This window comes from Lynx canadensis, chromosome B4, assembly GCF_007474595.2.
Source record: "Lynx canadensis isolate LIC74 chromosome B4, mLynCan4.pri.v2, whole genome shotgun sequence".
Classification (NCBI taxonomy): domain Eukaryota; kingdom Metazoa; phylum Chordata; class Mammalia; order Carnivora; family Felidae; genus Lynx; species Lynx canadensis.
In genome coordinates, this window is record NC_044309.1 from 44236910 (window position 1) to 44259647 (window position 22738).

At 37.6% G+C, this 22738-nt stretch overlaps 1 protein-coding gene across 1 annotated transcript; it reads right to left on the reverse strand.

Annotated features, from left to right (window-relative positions):
* Positions 1 to 4658: 4658 nt before the first annotated feature.
* LOC115518273 (NKG2-A/NKG2-B type II integral membrane protein-like) lies at positions 4659 to 22454 on the reverse strand. Its single transcript, XM_030321693.1, has 6 exons — positions 22109 to 22454; positions 21703 to 21780; positions 21196 to 21249; positions 20565 to 20716; positions 5754 to 5857; positions 4659 to 5496 (listed from the first exon to the last, which is right to left on the reverse strand). Exons 1-6 carry the CDS (start codon positions 22293 to 22295, stop codon positions 5376 to 5378), a joined length of 696 nt encoding a protein of 231 aa, XP_030177553.1. The 5' UTR covers positions 22296 to 22454; the 3' UTR covers positions 4659 to 5375.
* Between the last annotated feature and the right edge of the window lie 284 nt (positions 22455 to 22738).

The following is a 22738-nucleotide window of genomic DNA, read 5'->3' on the forward strand; positions in this document are numbered from 1 at the left end:
AATAAAATAAAACTAATGTTTTCTTGCTGTTGTTCTGCTTGCATGATTTCTACTACATTGTCTTCCAGGTAGATGATCCTTCTGCATCACCTAATCTGTTATTGATTCATTCTAATGTAGTCTTTAATTTCCATCATTGTACTCTTCGGGTCTGATTGTTTCTTTGGTTACATTTTCCATTTCTTTGTTGAGGTTCTCACTGTGTTCATCTACCCTTCTCTTGGGTTTGGTGAGCATGTGGATGATCATTACTTTGAACTGGTTATCAGGTAGATGGCTTATCTCCGTGTTATGTCCATCTTCTTCTGAGATTTTTATCTTCTTTTTTTTAATTGGAACATATTTCTCTATCTCCTTGTTTTGTTTGACTGCTTCTTTCTATATATAGGTAGGATTAATCCAAAGCATTCATCAAAGATGCCAAATCATGTAAAATTCACTAATGTCTTCTGAAGTTGGGGGTACTTACATCTATTATTCCTGTATTGATACACATTTAAGTTTTATTTATTTTTTTTTCAAAGTTTATTTATTTTTGGGACAGAGAGAGACAGAGCATGAACGGGGGAGGGGCAGAGAGAGAGGGAGACACAGAATCGGAAACAGGCTCCAGGCTCTGAGCCATCAGCCCAGAGCCCGACGTGGGGCTCGAACTCACGGACCGCGAGATCGTGTCCTGGCTGAAGTCGGACGCTTAACCGTCTGCGCCACCCAGGCGCCCCCACATTTAAGTTTTAAATTAAACAATTTATATTGTCCTTTGTTACATGTAGACACATGGGTTCCCATTTTTGGTGTTTAACTTTAATGAAATCTATGCCTATCAGTATAAAAAACACCACACGCAAAATGACTCAAAATAATATGGGTAATTAGAGTTTACTTTTTATGATATCAAGTATCTAACTATTTCTAATTATGGCAAACCAAGTGACCTAGGTACGACGGATGAACTAGATATGAAAATATCTTTAGAATATGATGGCAAGGTGAATTAGTTTTCAAGGACTCTTTTTAAAATAACTTCATTTATTTGAGGGGGAGAGAGGGAGAGAGAGAAAAGAGGGTGAAGCAGAGAGAGGGAGAGACAGAATCCCATGAGGGTCCATGCTGTCAGTGCAGAGCCTGATGTGATGTGAGGCTCAGTGTCATGAACCAGGAGATAATGAACTGAGCCAAAATCAGGAGTCAGACACTACACCGACCGACTGAGCCACCCAGGTGCCCCTAGAGATTTAGCTCCAACTTTACACCCTTAATTAGGTGAACACAAAATTTTCATATTAGTAAATTTGGGACAAGAGATTCTGGATACACAGCTCAGTCCTTTCTGCATTATGGGAGCCAGAGTAATGAGCCCAATATGTACAATACCTATGCATAATCTCACAAGGTAGACACAGAGAAATATACCAATTTGATTTGATATCCTTGACTTCTGTGTGACTCTTTCTACTCTCAATTTATTGTTGATGATCATCTCCCTAATAATGTTCCATATTTATATATCTCCAGGGTGTTGGTGGATCCCCTAACCCAAGCTCATAAATAATTTCCATGGCTTCTTATGGGTATAGGTAATAATTTATGCACTGTTTTATGCATGTATGTAGAAATGTAAAAAATGCTTTGGGAGAAAACTGGGAGGGGTTGTACATTGGAATGTATTTAGCAGCATCTCTTATTTTTCTCCATTCTTTATGGTAATAGATGCATACGTGTGGATGGGATACTCCAACATTGGAAGGGAAAGGACATTTCAATCCCTTCTTCACCTTGGACCCTGTAGGATCTCCAAATGCACTAATCAAACAGGCTATCGTGTCACAGCTTGAAAATCCCCTTCAAATTCTTCAAATCCAAAAGAGACAGTCTTTACATATGTCCAAATAACAGACTTTGTGAGGAGATTGGGGTTCTTGGCCGATAAGGGAAAGAACAGTAATTGTGACTTGATTTAAAACTATGAAACACATATAGGGAAGAAATTACTCTAGTGTCCATACATGATGTGTATTGAATTTCTCACATTTTTTGATGCAGATTTCTTTGGTGTATATGGTCAAAATGGCTGTCAGATTACATTTCTGATGTCCTGCTATTTCACTGGGTGGAAGGAAGAAGACAGAGTATCAGTTTTATTGGAAAATGGCCTTTATTGAATATTGGGAAAAGCACAATACAAAGAGATCACAGACAGGAAGAACTTAATGTACTTAGGCTTTATTTCAAGGATCTATAGGCATCATATTGTTTATTTTTATTTATTCCTACATAAATTGTTACAATTAAGGTCATCATGTCACAGGTGATGGCACAAAAGCATCAAGCTCTTAAGCCACAAAGACTGAGATCTAGTGAACACTCATGGGCCAAGAGGTACTGTTCAAATACTCTTCAAGTAACTCTGAATAAGACACGATTTCTTCCATAATTTCTAGCAGAGGAAACTGAGCCAGAGCAGTTACATAACTGAGCCCCAGGACTACAAGTGTGCACTCAGAAATTTCATGAAGTGACCGCGTTCACTGCCAATGTCCTTACTTTACACCTTTATGCTTATACCTTATTTGTAAGTTGATCAAGAACCGTGGTGAAAGCACCTATACCATTATGTCTGTCACTGTAGAAAACTGCTTTATGAGGATTTTCAGCACAGAAGAAAAAGACCCAGTTGGGAAGTTAAGAAAGTACTAAATTTTTAATCCATTTCCCAATCATTTACTTTTGCAAACATATCTTTTAGAAACCATCCATATTTTCTTTTACAAACTTATCTAAATCAAGCAATATAATAAAAGAAACATTCCTATGGCTATAATGGTAGATTAGATTATTTTCAGTGAATCTACATTTCTTCCCTCTGACAACTTTGAAAAGAGTATACTCTACAGACAACCATGAGAAGTTGGCCCATGTGACTTGTTTTCACAATATAATGTAAGGATGTGATCACTTGTTTTCACAATGTAATGTGAGTGGGAATGTGATAGCTCATGACTTCAGAGACCAGGCACTAAGAGACACATTTCTGCTAGCTGTTATCTCTGCTATAAAATCATACACCAGGAAGCCCGGTCTTCTCAAAATGAAATCTATCCAGGGATCTGAGCTGAACATGTATGCAGTCCGGAGTAAGGTCCAGCCTTGATCAGCTATAACAAGTAGTCTGGAGTCAAGTCCAGCCTTGATCAGTTAGAACAGAGCCAAACCACAAACAGGTAAATGAAAAATTAATGTGTAATTTTCAATGTCATTGCAAACTTGGGTACTCTGAAACACAACTTTAGTAATTAGTTACAGTTCCCATTAACAACTATATTCAATTCATTTTGACTTTTCATATAAATTTTCTAGAAGAGTATAAGGATTATGTACAGAGAATATAAAGAATATGTCTCACTTCACAGATATAAATATATGTGAAATATGAGTTTGGTTTGCAAATAATAATCAAGGTTAATCTCTTTCCCTCTTATAATTGAATAAGGGTAGAAAATTCTCTGAATCATCATCAAATTACTCAAGTTTGTCTTGAATTCTGGCAACAACTAAACATTTGACCAACACCGATTTCTGTACATTTTAATTTTTTGTTTTCTCTATTATTCAACATTTTAGTTTTTTGCCTCAAAGTATTTTTTAGTACGGTTGTAAAGACTGACAGAGGTGTGTGCATGAAAACATTAAAAAATAGGGGTGCCTGGGTGGCTCAGTCGGTTGAGCGTCCGACTTCGTCTCAGGTCACGATCTCACAGTCCGTGAGTTGGAGCCCCGCGTCGGGCTCTGGGCTGATGGCTCGGAGCCTGGAGCCTGCTTCCGATACTGTGTCTCCCTCTCTCTCTGCCCCTCCCCCATTCATGCTCTGTCTCTCTTTGTCTCAAAAATAAATAAATGTTAAAAAAAAATTAAAAATTAAAAAAAATAAATAAATCTTTTCCAAAATATTTGAACCCATGTAAGGAAAACAACAAATAAGACACCGGTTATTATCCAACTAGAAAGCAATCTCTACCTCAAAATGAGTTTAACCTTTGATAGTGTGGTACCAAGAGAGATTTGGAGAGTACACTTTGGTTCCATCATCGGAGGAAGTGGGCCGATCAGAATGGCTCTTATACAGCAACCCTGTGGTTGTTCTATGATAACCTCAAGGGGCCGTTCATTTAGTACTCTCAGCTCCAAATCCACCCTCAGTGCCCTGTTCTCAGATAACAGTGGAAGATCCTATCCATTTTCTCTCTGGTCATCTCACATGAAGTTGACTTTTGTCAGTAAAAGACAATGGAGAGCCAGTGCAGCAGAAAGGGCTCTTCTTCCTGGCTTCATGGTGTTTTCTCTCCTTTGGCCGCCATGGCTTGGTTGCCAGTTGCAGTCTTGCAGGAAGTCACGTGTTTTCGTCCTCCAGCAACTTCTTGTAGGCAATCTGTCAGTTTCCTGTCTTCTGGTCTTTCCTCCTGACACTGTGACAGGGAGCTCTTCCTGTGTGCCAGTCACAGCCTGAGATCCTTCCTCACCAAGTTCAGCCCGTGGAGTTTGGAGCTGATCTGTCCCAGGCAAATCCAGTGAGCCTGTCAGCCGTGAAGCTATGTGTAGCCACATCATCTTCAATGACATCTGAATCCCATCTTCAGAGAGTAGATCTGGTCAGTGATCTGTCCTTTAATTCTAGGATATTCTTTGTAATTTTCTTTAACGAGTATCCTTTCCTTTTAGTAAGCTTTCTCTTATAAGTAGATAAATGTTTACTTCAAGTGTCCCCTTGTTTCTGTCTCCTGACTCATTTCTCACTGATAACCTCATCACCCTGGGTGGTTCAATCCTCATTTGAGGTCCTTTAAGGGTTAAGACAAATTAATTACTTGGAAATACAAATGGAATTATTCACTTTGTTGAGAATTTTTACAATAATATCATGATTTGTAATATATATATATATATATATATAGGCAGACATATACATATAATTAATGTTACTAAATAGCAAAAGCATAAGAAACAAATAATATATACCTCAGTATATATTTTTTACGTTAATATAATTAAATTTGAGAAACAGTTCTATACCACAAAGAATGAAGCCTCGGGTACACGTTGGACTTTGGGTGATATATATCCATTGATACAGATTCATCGTTGATAAAAAATGAAACGTTCTAGTGAATGATGGTGATAATGGAAGACCCCATGCACGTGTGCAGACAGGGGCAATAGAGGGTTCTCTGCAACTTCCTCTTAGTTTTGTTGTGAATCTAAAATTACACTAAAATACATTATCTTCAAAATGTGCAACGAAAACAATTGTATGGCTGTTGAAGTAATGAGTGATGGATTCCTTATCAATGGTGAAACAGCATTCTACCAAAATGAGGTAACTAAAATGCCTGGTGCTTACAAACATATCGTCTTCTTACTGAGCATGGTTCAAAAGAAAATTTTTTTGTACGAAAATCGATATATTGACAATTCTTGTCATTCTCTGAAGATACTGACAACCTGAAATACAGAGAATTAAATCTCATTAATCTTACCATAAGATTACTTATATCTCTTACTATGTACCACAGTATTTTGAGGAATAAACCATCCATTTTGACTCATACTTATATAGCTCCATCTCAAGATTTCCCATACCATTTTTCTCTGGAAAACCTTCAACTACTGTGTTTATCTGATTGTTCAAAAAATTGCTGTTTTTGTTTCTAAGAACAATTCTTGTGAGGCATAAAATAAAAAGTTGCCATGGGACTTACACTTCGGAAGAAAATGTTAAGGCTTTTGGCTGCACAGATGAACTATGATTGCTTCTCTGGGAGCCTCTAATCCATGGTGTAATAGAGAGTAAATTCAACAAAAACTATGAGAAAATAAAATTTATTGGGAGTCAAATACAAGCTCTTATCCTCATTTGAATTCTGTAATAACACAAAAAGTTCATCCTTTTTTCCTTTGTAGACACTTTCAAATTATAATATAATGTTACACCGTGGACACGAAAGTATAAAATTATCTTAGTCGGACTAAGTGAAGAGGACAAACTGACCGTGAAAACAATTTCAGAATTTAGAAAATGGATCAAAGGTTAGTAACTTATGAAATATGGACAGTGGAGATTCAAGTCAGATGCACATTTGTCATCTTCTCGCCTAGGATGCTCCCGTGTCTCCCCACCTGCCCACCCCTGGCTCGGTGATAAGAATACTGAAGCTGTTACACCTGGGAGAAACTGCAAAGAGCAAGGGTGCTGGTGCCACAGGGGGACACCTGATCAGCACTGGGGATGGGGACGGGTACCCATTGAATTTCAGCTCCATGTGCTGATTTCACTCGGGAATGATGAAGAAAACCCATACTTGTCCTGGTCGGAGGTTGCAATGATTGTATCAAGCACTGTGACCCCCATAAATATAATGGAAAGATACTGGATGTGAGAATATAATGGAAGAGTTGACATTCGCTCTCCAACACTCTTAGCTTATGGAAAAAATAGACACACATGGAGAGGAGACCGAGAGGAACCCAGGAGAAAGTAAGAGCACAAGGAGACTTGGGAACTGAGAGTAAAGGTCTGAACAGTCCCCTCCTGCATTCACACACAGGCACTGATGTCACACTGCAGAACGTGGAAGCTGTAGTGACCTGCAGTGTTTGAACACATCCTTTCTTAAACAAACAAACAAACAAACAAGAAACTAGTAATTAACATCAAGGCTTCAAAGTCACAAGGTCATAAAGGTAAGCAATAAGAACACCGAAAAATTGAAGAAAACTATCAGCAAACAGACTTCAGTGGAGAAGATGCTGCCATAAAATTTTTACAACAAAAAACCATAGTAAATCTAGGAGAAGTGAAACAGAACGCATATATACTAAGCTGTATTTTAAAAAGTGTCTACATAAAAAGTTAAAAAATGTGAAGAGAAATTGGAAAATATCTTCCAACAAAGGGAAAACATATGTCAAAGAAACTTCTAATGGGGTAATTGTTGCACATATTAGAAAAAAGCATTGAAAAGTCCTACTTATAAAGATATGTAAACTATACAGAAAACTTAGTTGAAATAATTACAGGAGCATGTGATGGCAGTAATTTAGCAAGTAGGAAATATCTATAGACAAATAAAAGTATATGAAGAAACCACAGAGAATCTGAGTGAACAAATACATACCTGAAATGGAAAATTCACTAAATTTTCTCTACAGAAAATCTGGGATGTGATAGAAAAGAACTGATGAAATTGGAGGGGTAACAAAATTTATTTATATCTTGGGTTGAGACAGAAAAAAGAGAAGAATTTACAGAATTCAGAGACTTTCAAAACAGTGTCAGGAAAGCCACTTTCAGGCGAAGTAGAACGTGAGAAGAAAAGAGGCAGAAAAAAAAACCAGGACAACAATCGTAAGGTACGACGAATGAACAGCTTACTAATATCATTTAAAATATTTATAGACACCAGAGACGTAGCAACTGCTAACCGAATGAGCACGTACAAATCCACGTCTCATGACATCATAATGAAATGACCAAAGAACACTGGCAAATACAGACAAAGAAATAGTCTTGAGGGATCAGAGTGGATTGTGAAGTGGCTTAAGTCAGTGTGAAAATCAGGGATGGTTGACACGTCTTCCACCTCCATCAGCCTTACACCACATTATCTACCACAGAATCCATAGCCCTGCCCTGCACAATGGTTCTGACTGGAACAGGATACAAGCAGCAAGATGAAGGAAAAGAAAGACACAGATCTTAAATCCCCCATGGAAACAATCCCTTAAAAATATCCAGATACAAACCCACGTATAATCGGTCTAATCAGGTTTGATAAGGATGCCAGAACGATTCAATAGGGAAACAATGGACCTTTTCAAAGGGTGTTTGGAAACTGACTACCCACATGCAGAAGAATGAAGTTGGATGTTTACATTTACACTGTATACTAAAATTAACTCCAAGTGAACTAAAGACATAAATTTAGATGTAAAACTATAAAGTTCCTCAAAGAAAGAAGGGGGGATATTAAACAGCATTGTATTTGGCAATGATTTCTTGGCTATGCCACCAAAACCACACAGCCAAGAGGAAAAGTCCATTGTAGATAAGTGGGCAATATCAACCTGAAACATTTCTGTGCATTAAACGGCATGATCAGCAATGAAAATACAGAGTGGAAAAAAAAAAAACACTTGCAAATCATATATCAAACAAGGGAATCATACCTAAAATACATAAGGAATCTACAAGTCAGAAATGACTACAGCGAACACCAGAAACACAATTAAAAACTGGGTAAAGAAATGAAATACACAAAGTTCCAAAGAATATCTACAAATGGTGAAAATCATATGAAAAGATGCTCAATATAGCTAATGAGTAGAGAAATGCAAATCAAATTCACAATGAGTTATCACCTTACACTCGTGATGGATGCAACATGCACACACACACACACACACACACACACACACAAATGTGTCGGGGCACCTGGGTGGCTCAGTTGGTAAAGTCCGAATCTTGGTTTTGGTTGAGGTCATGATCTCACAGTTTGTGGGTTTAGCCCTGCATCGGGCTTTTGTTGATGGCGTGGATCTGGTTTCAGATGCTCTCTCTCTCCCTCCTTCGGCACCTCCCCTGCTTGCTCTCTGTCTCTCTCTCTCTCTCTCTCTCTCTCAAAATAAATAAATAAATATTTCTTAAAAATGTGTCAGTGAGGAGGTCGAAAAGGAGGAGACTCACACACGGTTGTTGGGAATGTAAATTGGTCAGCCGTTATGAAGACGTGTATGGAGCTTCTTCAAGAAATTAAAAATACAATTACCACATGAATCAGCAATCCCAAATGTAGGAAACTATCTAAAAGAATTGAAAGCAAGATCTCAAAGATATACATACACCCATGTTCACTGCAGCATTATTCCTTAGAGCCACGGGGTAGAAGCCACCCATGTGTCCACTAAGGGATGAATGGAGAAAGAAAGCGTGGTATACACATAACACTGTAATATTATTCAGCTGTAAAAAGGAAGGAAATCCTATCACTTACTACAGTATGGATAAAACTCCAGGACATTATGCTAAGTGAAATAAGCCAGTCATACATACGAAGTAAAAAATAAAACTGTATGATTCCACTTATATGAAGTATCCAAAGTAGTAAAAGTGATAGAGCAAGTAGAAGAGTGATTGCTGAGGGTTGAGGGGAAAGAGGAGAAGGGGAATTATTGTTCAGTGAGTTGAGTTCCAGTTTTACAAGGTGAAATTTCTAGATATCTTTTGGGCAACTATGTGATAGTTAACACTCCTAACATGTGAGCTTACATTGGTTAAGATGCATGATCTAGTGAAATGCAATGTAAGATGTGAGACTGTATGATTCTCACTATATGACCATCTGGAAAAAACAAAATTATGGAGACAGTAAAGAGATCAGTGGTAGACAGGGTTTGGGGGAAGGAAGGATGGATAAGTGGAGCACAGAGCATTTTGAAGGACAGGAAACTATTCTGTATAACTCCATACGTGTCATTATATATTTCTGCAAACTTTTAAAATGCACAACATCAAGAGTAAACCAGAGAGTAAACAATGGACTTTGGGTGATAAAGAGGTGTCAGTACAGGTTTATCAGTTGTAGCAAGTGAACCGCCCACGGAGGGATTTTGAAAATGAGAGAGTCTACGAACTGCTTGTGCCTTGACACACAGACAGTAGGGGAATGCAGAAAACCTCTGTGCTATGTCTGAGTTTTGCTATGAAACTAAAACTTCTCTAACAAAGTAGTCTATTTTTTTTAACATGGGTAATGTGGTAAATGTTGTTTTGTTGTGTTTTGTTTTGATTGCAACAGCTTAAGAATAAAATGAAAGGCAAGCCAACAAAAATAGGTGATTATAGCAAGAGAAAGAGAAAAACAACTCATTATATTTAGGAAAATAACAATATGATTAATAGATAAGTTTCACCAGGAAAATACTAAAAAATACTAAACAACAACAACAAAAAGCCAACTCTCCGCACCCACACATAAAAACCCAAAACAAAAGAAAACAAAGGAAAAAGACCTGTCAAACAAGAATTATAATTCAGCAAAGCTGTCTTTCAGAAAGAAAAGATGCATAAAGACCCCACATCAAACACAAAACTTAACAATTTTTCTTAGTATACCTGCCTTTCAGAAATGTTCTTCAAGCTAAAAGTAACTGATGTAGATGGTAATGCATACCCACAAGGAGGAATAGAGATCAGCAGAAACGATAGATGTGTCAGTAAATTTCAAAACCTGTGTATTTTTCTCTCTGAATTATGTTGAGAAAGAAGATTGTCAAGGCCATTCTTATAACACTGTATGGTCGGATGTATACCATTGCCTTATATAGTTTAGCAGTTACTAATATTTGTGTTGCAAAGTCACCACGAATGCTTCATTTCAGGTCTCTAATGTGAAATGATGAAAGCAGAGAAGGTATGTTGACGAGTAACTGGTGTTCAGTAACCAGTGCTAGCTGGCCTCATTACAACGTGGGTAGAAGGATGGATTTCCCGTTCTCTCTGAAAGCAGATTGTTCCTATGAAAACTTTCCGAGGCTGAAATGGTGTAAAGTGAAAAAGCAAATAACATTGATTTACATGGAAAATGATTGAGCATTTCCTGATATAAAAAACAACCACCCCCAAAAACCCAAAACACATATAACCTCCTTAGGCTTTTCTGACACCTCAAGACATGCCTTGTGAGTGGATACACAAAATAAATTGAGATGAAGCACAGACACTCAAAAATACAGTTGAAACCTATGCTTGATACTGATATGCAGAGTATATAGTTTCTGAGAAATGAACTTGACAGGACGAATCTTGCTGCTTGGGGTGTGAGCTGACACTAAACAGTAAAACTAGCCCTGAACACAATTTTCACTTTTCGCCTTTTGTCCTAAACACAAAAATCCCCTTCAGATTTCTGTTGTTCAGCAAAAACTGGTATTCAGAGTGCTTTCAGAGAAGCAAAGTGAGGTAATTCAAATTTTTGGAAAGTTGAGGCATACCTATAATAGGTGGTGGAAAGGAGCTTGTTAGTGCTAATTTAATATATTTTATCGGAAATTAGTCAGGATTCATGGGGCGTAGATGACAATCAGTTAATTGTATATGTGTAAAGAGTACCATGAGCAAGGTGGAGATCTAGTAGGTCATAGTGCTCATCTGCCCACAAAATCAGTCAGAACAGTAACTAAACAACTTCAAATTAAAAACGGCTCAGGGAAAGCTCTAGACAACAAAGAAACACCAAAAATCTGGGGCCGATTAAAAATCCAGGATGGTCCCATGGAAAGAAAAGGAAGCATTTGGCCTGCATCAGCCAACCCTGCAGCTGAGAGCCATTTGGCACCTGAAGGAATCCCCTCATGGAGAGTCACCTCATGGAAAGAAGGGGATCAGGAGAACCCACTAAGCTTCAACTGGGGATGTCTGCAGCTTTTGCAACAGAAGGAGCCCATCAATTCTAATCCCAGTTGTTGGAGCAGCCCAGTGTGCCCTCTACACCTCCTCCCAGAGGCTGGAGGTGTTGCTATGAAGAGACTTGCCTTCAAGGGCTCCAATTTTGCTCTTAGGGATTGGTGGCCATAGCACGTCGTGTATACAAGACTAGAACTGCGTCTGATTTTTGCCCACTCTTGGTCCCAGGTTAGGGCACTGTGTCACATTACTGGGGCTGTTTCCAGAGACCTGACCCCAGATCCTAAGGTGTGCCTTAGCTGCCACTATGGGTGCAGATATTTGCTGCCTTGAGCCCCACTCACCATGTTCCATTTAATGACCCTGTCTCTTCATTGCAAAGGATGCTCTTGCTATTTGGAACCCCAAAACCTCCCAGGCCTAGACTCTGAACCGCCATGGCTAACACCTGAAGACTTTTCTCCACCTATGGTAGCTCAAGGCTCTGACCCTTCATTGGTAGGCCAAGTCACCACTGCCTTGAGTCTCTTCTCTCCGGTCCAACTGTAGGGCTCTGAATCCTCATTGCTGCTACTATACCGCTACCTCCCCCAACATACTTTCAACTTCCACACTAAAGCCTTTGCTGTCATTGGAGACCAAGAATCTAGAGGTCTGTGTCCAGATCCTTGGGTCCTGACACATGGCTTTCACAAGCCACCACTGGATCATGCTGCTGCTATCTTGGAACTGCCACTTGGGACAGAGTAGAAACTTGGACACCCCATCCCCAGCATATGCTACTACCACACACTGCCCATGGCCCCAGTCACCAATGAACCTTGTCATCCAGGGCCTCTGTACTTGCTACAATCCTCTGCTAGCCAGAGTCACAATGGTGAGCCCCTGAGACACAGGTACAGTTTGCGTGGAATATCTACACATGTCTCCAACCGAGACCCCAGTGCCACAGCCACAACAAATGAACCTATGCACCAAAAGCCAGTTGCTTTGGTAGTTCCATCTGTGCCTGATCTTGGGCAACAGATCCAATATTGCTATGAGGGCTCTGCGGTCAGCTTGCCATACCAGACCCCAAAAAGGATCATCTCACAAGATCTTCTCCTGTAGAAAGCAGGAGACAATGGGATGACATTCTGAAAGTGGTCAAAGGGGAAAAAAAAATATCAACCAAGAATGCCTTACTCAGCAAATTGTCATTCAGAAATGAAGAAGAGATAAAGACTTTCCCTGCATCCTAGAGGATGGTGTATCAAAGTTTCAACTCTTGCTACAGATGGCAGTCAGGGGAAAGCAGCAGCATGACTCCAGTGGTGGTTTTTAAAGCCATGTGGCAGAAGAAATTAGACGTGCCCTACAGAAATGCTAAAAGGAATTCATTCAATTGAAACAAAAAGACAAAAATTGGTAATATTAAAATATATAAAAAATAGAAAATCACTGGTATTGGCAAAAGGAAAAAGACCCTTGACTTTGGTGTAGGTAATGATTTCAGGGATAAGTCAGAAAAATCACAGCGAATCTAAAAAAGAAAAGAGGGACTGCATTAAACTAGAGACCTTCTGCCCAGCAAAGGAAAGAATCAAATAGTTGAGAGATCATGGAGAGAAGAGAAGAAAATATCTGTAAACCAATATCAGATAAAGGACTAATATCCAATATATATAAAGAATTCATACAATAGAATAAAACAAAGAGAGAAATCCAATGTAAAAAATGGGTTAAGTGCCTCAGTATACATTTTTATGAAGACATACAAATGGCCAAGAAGTACATGAAAATTGTTCAATATCAAGAATCAGGGAAATGCAATCCTTTGGGATTGCAATTCCTCCAGTCCTTTGGAGGAAATGTAAATTGGTTCTGCCCCAATGGAAAATAGTACGTCACTCTTACATATGTGTTTACAGGAAGTGATCAATGGGGCACCTGGGTGGCTCACTCGGGAGAGTGTTCAATTTCAGCTCAGGTCATAATCTCCTTGTTCATATGGATGAGCCCCACATCGGGCTCTGTGCTGAAAGCTCAGAGCCTACAGCCTCCTTTAGATTCTGTGTCTCCCTCTCTCTGCCCCTCCTCCTCTCAAAAATATTAAACATTAAAATTTTTTTCAAAATAAACAAAGTAAGCGATCAGCATCTCAAAGGTATAGCTGCACACCCATGTTCATTGCAACATTATTTGCAATAGCCAAGAAATGGAAGGAGCCTGAGTATCTGGCAACCGTCATAAAGTCAAAGAGTGTGATATACATACACGTACAAACACACAGACACACACATACACTCACAGTGAAATATTATCTAACCAGGTGAAAGAAGGAAATCTTGCCATTTGTAACAAATGGATGGACCTTGAAGGTATTATGGTAAGGGACGAAAATCACACAGAAATAGACAAATATTGCATTGTCTTTCGCATGAAATCTGATAGACTGAACTGGTAAAAACAAAGATTAGAATGCGTTTATCAGGGACTGTGGGTTGGGAGTTTTTGAAGATGTTTAAGAATACAAATTTACGGAACTCCTGGGTGGTTTAGTCGGTTAAGCATCCGACTTCGGTTCAGGTCATGATCTCATGGTTTCTGAGTTTGAGCCCCACGTGGGGTTCTGTGCTGACAGCTTAGAGCCTAGAGCCTGCTTCAGATTCTGGGTCTCCCTCTCTCTCTGAACTTCCACCGCTCATGTCTGTCTCTCTCCCTCTTTCTCAAAAAATAAACATTGAATTTTTTTTATAAAGGAATACAAATTTATAGCTAATAGATAATTTTGGAGGTGTAATGTACAACATATGATTACAGACAACATTGCTGTATTACAAACTTCAAAGTTGCTAAGACTAATTCTCAGCTTCTCTCAACACATACAAAAAATGATAAATATGTGACATGACAAAGGTGTTATCTAACATAGCCATAGTAATCATATGGCAATACATAACTTTATCAAATGAACAGATTGTCAGCATTAAATGTATGCAATGTGAGATGCCAACATCATCTCCACAAAAACAAACAAAAGATAGGTTTGTAATACCTACAACTATTGCTAAGGAAATAACTTAAGAATATACTAAAGACAACAGTAGAGGAAGTAAAATGGAACACTAATGTAGCATATGTTCAATACAAAAGATGTGAGGTAAAGTGCAAGAGGAAAACAAGACATAAGTATAGAATAAATAGCAAATGGGATACCTAAATCCAAATTTCCCAGTAATTATACTCATGTGAATTAAATAAATATTCCAATTATAAGATAGAAAGTGTCATCCTGAATAAGAGAGTAATATCCGTCTATATACTGTCTGTAACAGACACACTGTAGATTCAGACACAAAGAGGTGAAAATAAAGGGATAACAAAAAGTAGACCCTACTACCAGTAAGCGAAGATGTGAGCAGAAATGGCTGTTCGAATATCAAAGCAGCTGTTAAAACAAGAAATAATAATAGAAAGTAAAAGAAACATTTCCAAATGTTAAGCCTGTCAATATAAGAGGAAGTTCAAACAATTAAAAACATACATTATTTACCTAAGAACAGAACCCTTAAACACAGGAAATAGAAACTGACAGAATTAGAAGGGTAAGTAAACAATGCAATGAGTATAGCTGAAGACTGAAATCTCTTCTTTCAGTAAGTAAGACCAGCTTGTCACAAAAGCAGGAGGACTATGGAAGATTGTCAAAATAGTGGAACCAGCTTGACTTAACTGACATATATAGAAAGTGTTCTAGGTCATCCATAGGGATCAAAAAGTTTAAGGATGGAAGCATGGAAATATTCAAAGTATTTCCTCTGAAGACAAGGAAATAAATGAGAAGAAACAATGGAAAGAAATCTGGGAAATTTCCTAACATGTGGAAAGTGACAGACTTCTGAAACTTGTACAGTTCAAAGATGAAATCTTGGAAAGTATCTTGTACTGGATGAGAGAAATCCCCTTGTACTGGCTGATAATAAACCGAGAATACATCAAAGCTTTTAGGATGAAGCTAAAGTAGTGTTTACAGACAATGGGTACCTTAGTCAATCACACACAAAGGAAGAATGTTATCAGTGCACGATCTCAATTGCTTCTCTCTCAAGCAGCATTAAGAGATCAGCCAGGTAAGGTTATAGAAGGAAGAAATCACACACACACATTTAGCTAAAAGCTGATCGTGAAGAATGTATAGTAGAATAACTCAAAGCAGCCCCAAATGGCCAACACCCAAATATCCAAGAGCATCCGCAATAGAATGGGCGAATGCAACGTAGGACAATCCGACAGCAGAACAGCAAAGAGATGTGGACCATTGACAACTCATGCGGCTACATATGTATGAACCACACAAGTTTGGCTTCGCCTGAAAATGCTAAAAACAAAATATGCATACTCTATGATTCTATTTCTATAAAGTGTTTTTAAAAGGCAGACAAGAAATTGATAGGGGCATTTCACAGTGTTGGTAATATTCATTTTCTCATTCAATGCAGTGGTGACACTGAAAACTCGGCCATCTGTTGGCACGTGTACCATGTGACCCATCTGTATGTGCCTTGTACCACAGTAAAAGTAACAGAGGAGGATATTATGAAGAAATGCAAATATATTTAAAACTAGACAGAACATTGGAAAAAATCCTACCAAATACAACGTGTGAACCAAAAGAACTAGAAAAAAAAATATCAGAAGTGTCTTAAAATTTCTAATACAGGGGGCGCCTGGGTGGCTCAGGCTGTTAAGCATCCGACTTCGGCTGAGGTCGCGATCTCGCGGGTGCGTGAGTTCGAGCCCTGCGTCGGGCTCTGTGCTGACAGCTCAGAGCCTGGAGACTGTTTAGGATTCTGTGTCTCCCTCTCTCTCTGCCCCTCCCCCGTTCATGCTCTGTCTCTCTCTGTCTCAAAAATAAATAAACGTTAAAATATTTTTAAAAATATAAAATTTCTAACAATTTTTTCTGTAATTCAGAAAAATTTTCACACTCAGAAAGTATTTAGATGTTTATGAATAAAGAAAAATAATGCCAGTTTAAAAAGCAAAAAGAAATCATTGTAGGGTCAGAAAAGGAGGCTAATAAAATATGTGTCATATACATTTTGATGGGAATACTCAAAAAAGAAGGAAATTACATATCAGGACAATCATAAGTAGATTTATTGAAGTAGTGCCCTGTTGTATTTACATTTGAAATGCCATAAATAATCTGAATTTATCACATTAGCATGAAGATCAATTGATGTGATTTCCGTGATACAGAAGGTAAATGATAAAACTAATATTTATTTTTATGTTTACAAAACCTTTCTAAAGGGGTGCCTGGGCGGTTCATTGGTTGAGTGTCCAACTCTTGATTTGGGCTCAGGTCATGATATCAGGGTTTGTGAGTTTGAGCTCCGCATTGGGTTCTGCACTGACAGAGCAGAACCTGCTGGCAAGTTATTCTGTCTCCATCTCTCTCTCTGTCTCTGTCTCTGTCTCTGTCTCTGTCTCTCTGTCCCTCTCCCATGCACGTTCTCTGTCACACAAAATAAATAAATAAAAAATAAACATTAAATAAAACCTTTAGAAAGATAGAAATGAATAGGAAACATCCATGCAACGATCCTGAATAGGTAGCATAACTCTGAAAATGAACTTGAATAAATTCACAGTTTAAAAAAGGACAATTTTGTGGGCACCAGGGTAGATCAGTCATTTGTGCCTCTGAGTCTTGATTACTGCTCATGGTTCCTGAGATGGAGCCCTAAGTCAGGCTCTGTGCTGACACCATGGTCCTTGCTTGGGATTCTCTGCCTCTCCCTCTCTTCCTGCCGCTCCCTCTGCTGGCATTCTCACTCTCTCAGAATAAATTAAGAAACATTTAAAATAAAAAGGACGATTTTAAAATACAAAACAGACATAAAAATACATAAGAACATTAATTAAACAGATGAGAAAGGGCAACATTTGTACCCACACAATACGAAATGCACAACTGCACAAAAATGCAAAGTCATTCAGTGGAGAAAGTAGAGTCTTTTCAACAAATGTTCTGGAAACAATGGAATATCAAATATGATTAGTGATTATATACTTTATACTGCACTAAAGTGCTCAAAATTGATCACACATAAAAAAGTTCAAATGTTTTATTAAAAACGCATGACCTACAGTTGGCCAGAGATTTGATAAAGCACCAAAAACACGATCCATAGAAGAAGATATTGATGAAGTGTAGTTCGTCAAGATAATATCTGCTCTTGGAAGAGAAAAGACAGTCATAAACTTGTGAAGAAACATTTAGAAACCATACATCTAATAAAAGACTTGCCTCCAGGGTACATGAAGAATTCTCAAAATACAATGAAAAAAAAGTAAAACTATTAGCAAAATATTTCAATAGATACGTCACAAAACACCTTGTATAGATGGCAAGTGAGTACAGGAAAATAGGTCCAACACTATTCATCTTAGGAGCATTCAAATGAAAGCCACCGCAGACCAGACTTTCTGTTCTGGAAAGATGGAATGGATAGACTTTTCCCTACTCCTGCCACCAATACAGCTACAATCCCTGAGCGTTACACATAAGATGACATAAGATTCAGAAAGCTAATGAGAAAGCTGACAGATCCCAGCCCTGGAGACCCGAGGCATGATGTGGTGGTGAGCTCCCCGGAATTTCCCTCTCTACCTCACATAGACTGGTGTCAGAGAGCCTAGCAAACCACAGACATCAACAGGTACACACCGAAGTCTCCAAAATATTTTTTCTCTCTGGTCAAAATAACAGAAAAAAAGGTGTGCTAGGAAGACAGAAAATTTTAGACACAAACTGCGTGATTCTAATAAAAAAAAAAACACTATTTTTTTACTAAAAAATAAAAAAATAAAAGGCATCGACTATCCACCAAAAAAATCAACAGGCATGCAGGGGGAAATCAAGACATTCTCTGATAAAGGAAAACTGAGAAAATGTATCACCACCAGACCTGCTCTGACAGAACTCCTAAAGAGAAAAATTGGTAAAAGAAGGCCTCTTGAATCATCAGGAAGAAAATGAGAACAAAAGAAAGAATAAAACTCTCATTAGATCTAATGGACTTTCCTTCACTGGGTTTTCTAAATTGTTTGATATTTGAAGCAAAATTATCAGTGAAGCAAAATTGTAACATCCATGTGATTCTCAATGTAAGCAGAGAAATACTTAGGGCACTTATAGTATAAATAGGACACGGTAAGGGTCCATAGAGGCAAATAAGTCTCTGTGTTTTACTCAAACTGCCGTGAGTTGTGATGGGCTGTATAGACTGTGATCTATGAATATACAATTATCTGTATAAAGACATATAATATCTATATTCTTTATATAAAGGAGATTAGATCATATGTGTACTATATACAACTTTAGGTATATGAAGTTGTTTATGAAGAAAAGACCTACTTTGCTATATGATGCTCTGTCAATAAGATCATAATTTAGAAAAATATAACCTTCACTTTTATGTCACAGCATCAGAAATATAGCATCACTAAAAATAATTTCTAATTGGATCATAAACCATAATTAAAACCATAAAGCATCCTTAAAACCATAAAGAAATACAGAAAAAGGTCAATCAAGGAAAGTAATATAGGAAATCATACTCAAGAACTTTGGCTAACTTCTGAAATAGATCCCTAATAATCATTGTAAGACACAAAACGCTAGGTAGGACCATGGGAACATTAAAATTCTGATCATTAAAAGACTCCAATATGAGAGCAAAAATGCATGTCACAAGTATTTGCATCTTAAAATCTCAAAAAAGAGCTCGTATCTAAAATATGACAGCGACTTTTAAGAAGAGAAAAGAAGACACTGCCCTGGAGAAATGGGCAAGAGACACAACCCAGCATTTCTTATCCCACAAAACAGAATCGCCTTAAGCTTTACAACCCAGGTAAATGGTATTGTTTATAACCATCAGAACTTACTAATTAATTTTATGGAGTTTGGGATCAAAGGATGATTTGCTATAATGTACATTTACACAATAAAATAGAAAAATGTAGAGATAATTCAATATATTGAAATATACACATGTCCGTGACTGTACAAGTTCATACTAATGGTTACAGGGTAGTGTAGTATGAACATATGTAAATACAATTATGGTATATTTATACACTTTTATTTTATTATGAAACCCATAACATTTATATAACATGAATATACTATGTAATATGTCGCTATGTGTAATGAATGATTTTAAATATGATAGGTGGAGGAAGACAAAGCAAAGACTTTTCCTAACATAATTATTCATAATACCCACATGCAAAAAAGGAACTAAATTTCTGAGAATGGTTTTTAAAATCTCATATTCATAGGAGAGCAGTGAAAATTCTCAAACTATAGACAAATGTGTTAATACAGATGGATTACAAGTAGCACCTGGGAGAGAAGGGAGACACATAAAAATGCACCCTGAATGATTCCATTGATATACAGCCCCAAAAGAAGCAGAGATATTTCATAAAATGAAAATGGGCAGGCCTCATAAAGGCTCTACACTTCAGTCTCATGATGTAATTTAGAATTGTGTGATTCTAAGTCTTTGTAATCAATGTGCACAATCGTATGCCTAGTTTCCTTGATGTGTTGTAAAATGAAATAGTAAAGTTAATTTCAGACAAAAGAGCATTTCCAGAAGAACAGGTTTCTATGAAAAGCAAGAACTGGAAATTATCAAATGTACATTCAAGGTATAAAAGTATAAATAATGTGTCAGAAAGTCAAACCATGGGATATTAAAGACTTTAAAAGAAATAAACTACAAATACATATAAAACTATTGATGAATTCTGGAAGCATAATACTAACTGACAAGCTTTTAAAAATTTTTTTAATGTTTATTTATTTCTGAGAGACAAAGAGAGAGCATGAGCAGGGGAGAAGCAGAGAGAACAGGGAACTCAGAATCTGAAACAGGCTTCAGGCTCTGAGCTGTCAGCCTGACAGAGCTTGATCTGGGACTTGAACTCACCAACCTTGAGATCATGACCTGAGTAGAAGTCAGATGTTTAATAGACTGAGCCACCCAGGCGCCCCATTAACTGACAAGCTTTTAATAGAATCTGGAAACATTTGAAAACTTACCTTGTCCTCTTCATCATCATAGTAGAGCAGGTTAGAGTTCTTAGAAGCACAGGTCGTCAAACTCTCATTCCACGATTTTCCCTCAGTGCTAATGTAATAGCAATTGTTGGAATACGTAAACCACTCTTTCGGACAATGACAACAGAGACACGCTGGAGAGAGATTGTGAGATATTATCCAAAAAGCTTTGAATAGTACAAAATGAAACTTTACATAGTGTATATGGATACACATATGTGTACATAACATTCGTAGACCCTCACAAGCTGGTAAAATTAAAACAAAACACACACACACACACACACACACACACACACACACACTCAGAGAAGAGTCAGGCTTTCATCCCCTAATTTATGTGCCCATATAAAGCAACCAGAAAAATGTCCATCAATACATGTCCTGAGAGTCACTGAACAAAATCAGCTTTATGGGATGATTTATCTTTTATCATGTTATAGGAGGAGGAAATGTGAAGCAATTGGTAACAATGGCTATGGTGATTTTAAATGAGTATTTCTTCATATTGTTGTCTAAGAAATAATACTCTCCTATAATCATTATTACCTACCTTAAGACAGAGATAGAAAGACACTAAACTAATAGTAGAAATTTGCAAGGGATATTGTACCTTTCTGGATCATTGTTTCCAGGGATGTTTTGTTCTGCTCTGGTCCTTCAGTAGCTAGAACATTAAAGCAATTCTCAAAAAACATAATATTAAATAAAATAAATCATAATAAGTTGAGTTTCTTAGTTTAAAATTGGGTGTGCTATTTTACCAGACAAATTTAATAAAGTAATGAACATGGGGGGGAAACAATTCAAAAGCTTAAAGAACGAAACCTCACCATCTCTTACAATATTTGGTTTAAGCGATCTCAAGAATTAATGCATATTTCACCATAAAGTCTCTTGTATGAGTTGCCTTTGAGTTATTAAATACAAATATATGTTTAATTCTCCCTGTATTTATTCTCTTATTTCTACTTTAGATAACCTCTAAATGATCATTCCACACTTAGAGCACACATGCACTAAAATGAGATAATAAATTCAAAGTGCTATACAATATGTCGAGAAACTAATAATCAGTAAAGTGAAATATTCCCTTTTAGTCATTCAAACACGTACTTACAGGGAATAACAGCTATTGTTACCACAGTGGACATCAAGATGAGGCAGAGGATTCCCAAGATACCAGCAATGAGCTTCTCTGGACATGAAGGTGAGTAGTAGGAAGAGAAATGCAAACACTGAGAAAGGATGCCCGCAAACAATCATTTAGGAGATTTACAAACAAGAGAACCCACAATGCACAGGGAGTCACATACAATAACCTGCACCTCAAACCCATCACTATCATTGGAATCTTCTCTCAGAATATACCAATGCTTTCAATTACAATACCATATTCCAACCTCCAGCTCTGGTCCTCACAAATGAAAACTATGTGAGATCACTTCCTACTCTTTCCCTACACCCCTACACCCCAACTTCAAATCCTAAAACAGACATACTTGTCTGCATTAAATGTTTTTTACCTTTGCAGGGAGAGTTCTTGCCATTCCCTTGAAGGTCCCGAGAAGCATTTTGAAGATTCAATTCTGCATAGGTTATCTCCTCCTCAGTTACTGAAATGGAACTTTTCGTGCCCTTAGGTTGCACTTGCTGTCTTTTTGAGCCCTTAGCATGATGGAGTTCCGCATAAGTCACGCCTTGGTTGTTCATGTCTGCAGCTGAGTAGTGTCAGCTACAATGTGGATGAAACTGCCCTGAAGGTCTTGATCAAGAGTGTGTGTCATGTGCTGACGACATTGCTAGTACAGTGACACCGTGTGGGGTGCAGGGTGAGGGATACTCCTCATTTGCAGTTGAATAATGTAAAATCTGGTACTAACTTCCACAGAGCTTGAAATAAGTGTTTCATGATAGCATAAATGTTTTTTGTTTTTACAATAATAGCGTAATAATACTGATTGGAAAACATGTAAGGCACTAAATTAGTGAAGAAAGGAATTCATGAATAATACTGTCCTCGTGAATGTAAGGAGTTTCCACAGACATATTTCAACAGTATTAGAATTTCAGGTTAAAATTAAAATGTTGTATGAGAAACAAAAGTGTTGCACCAATATTTTGACAATGTTAAAGCCATTATTGGTTAAAAATTA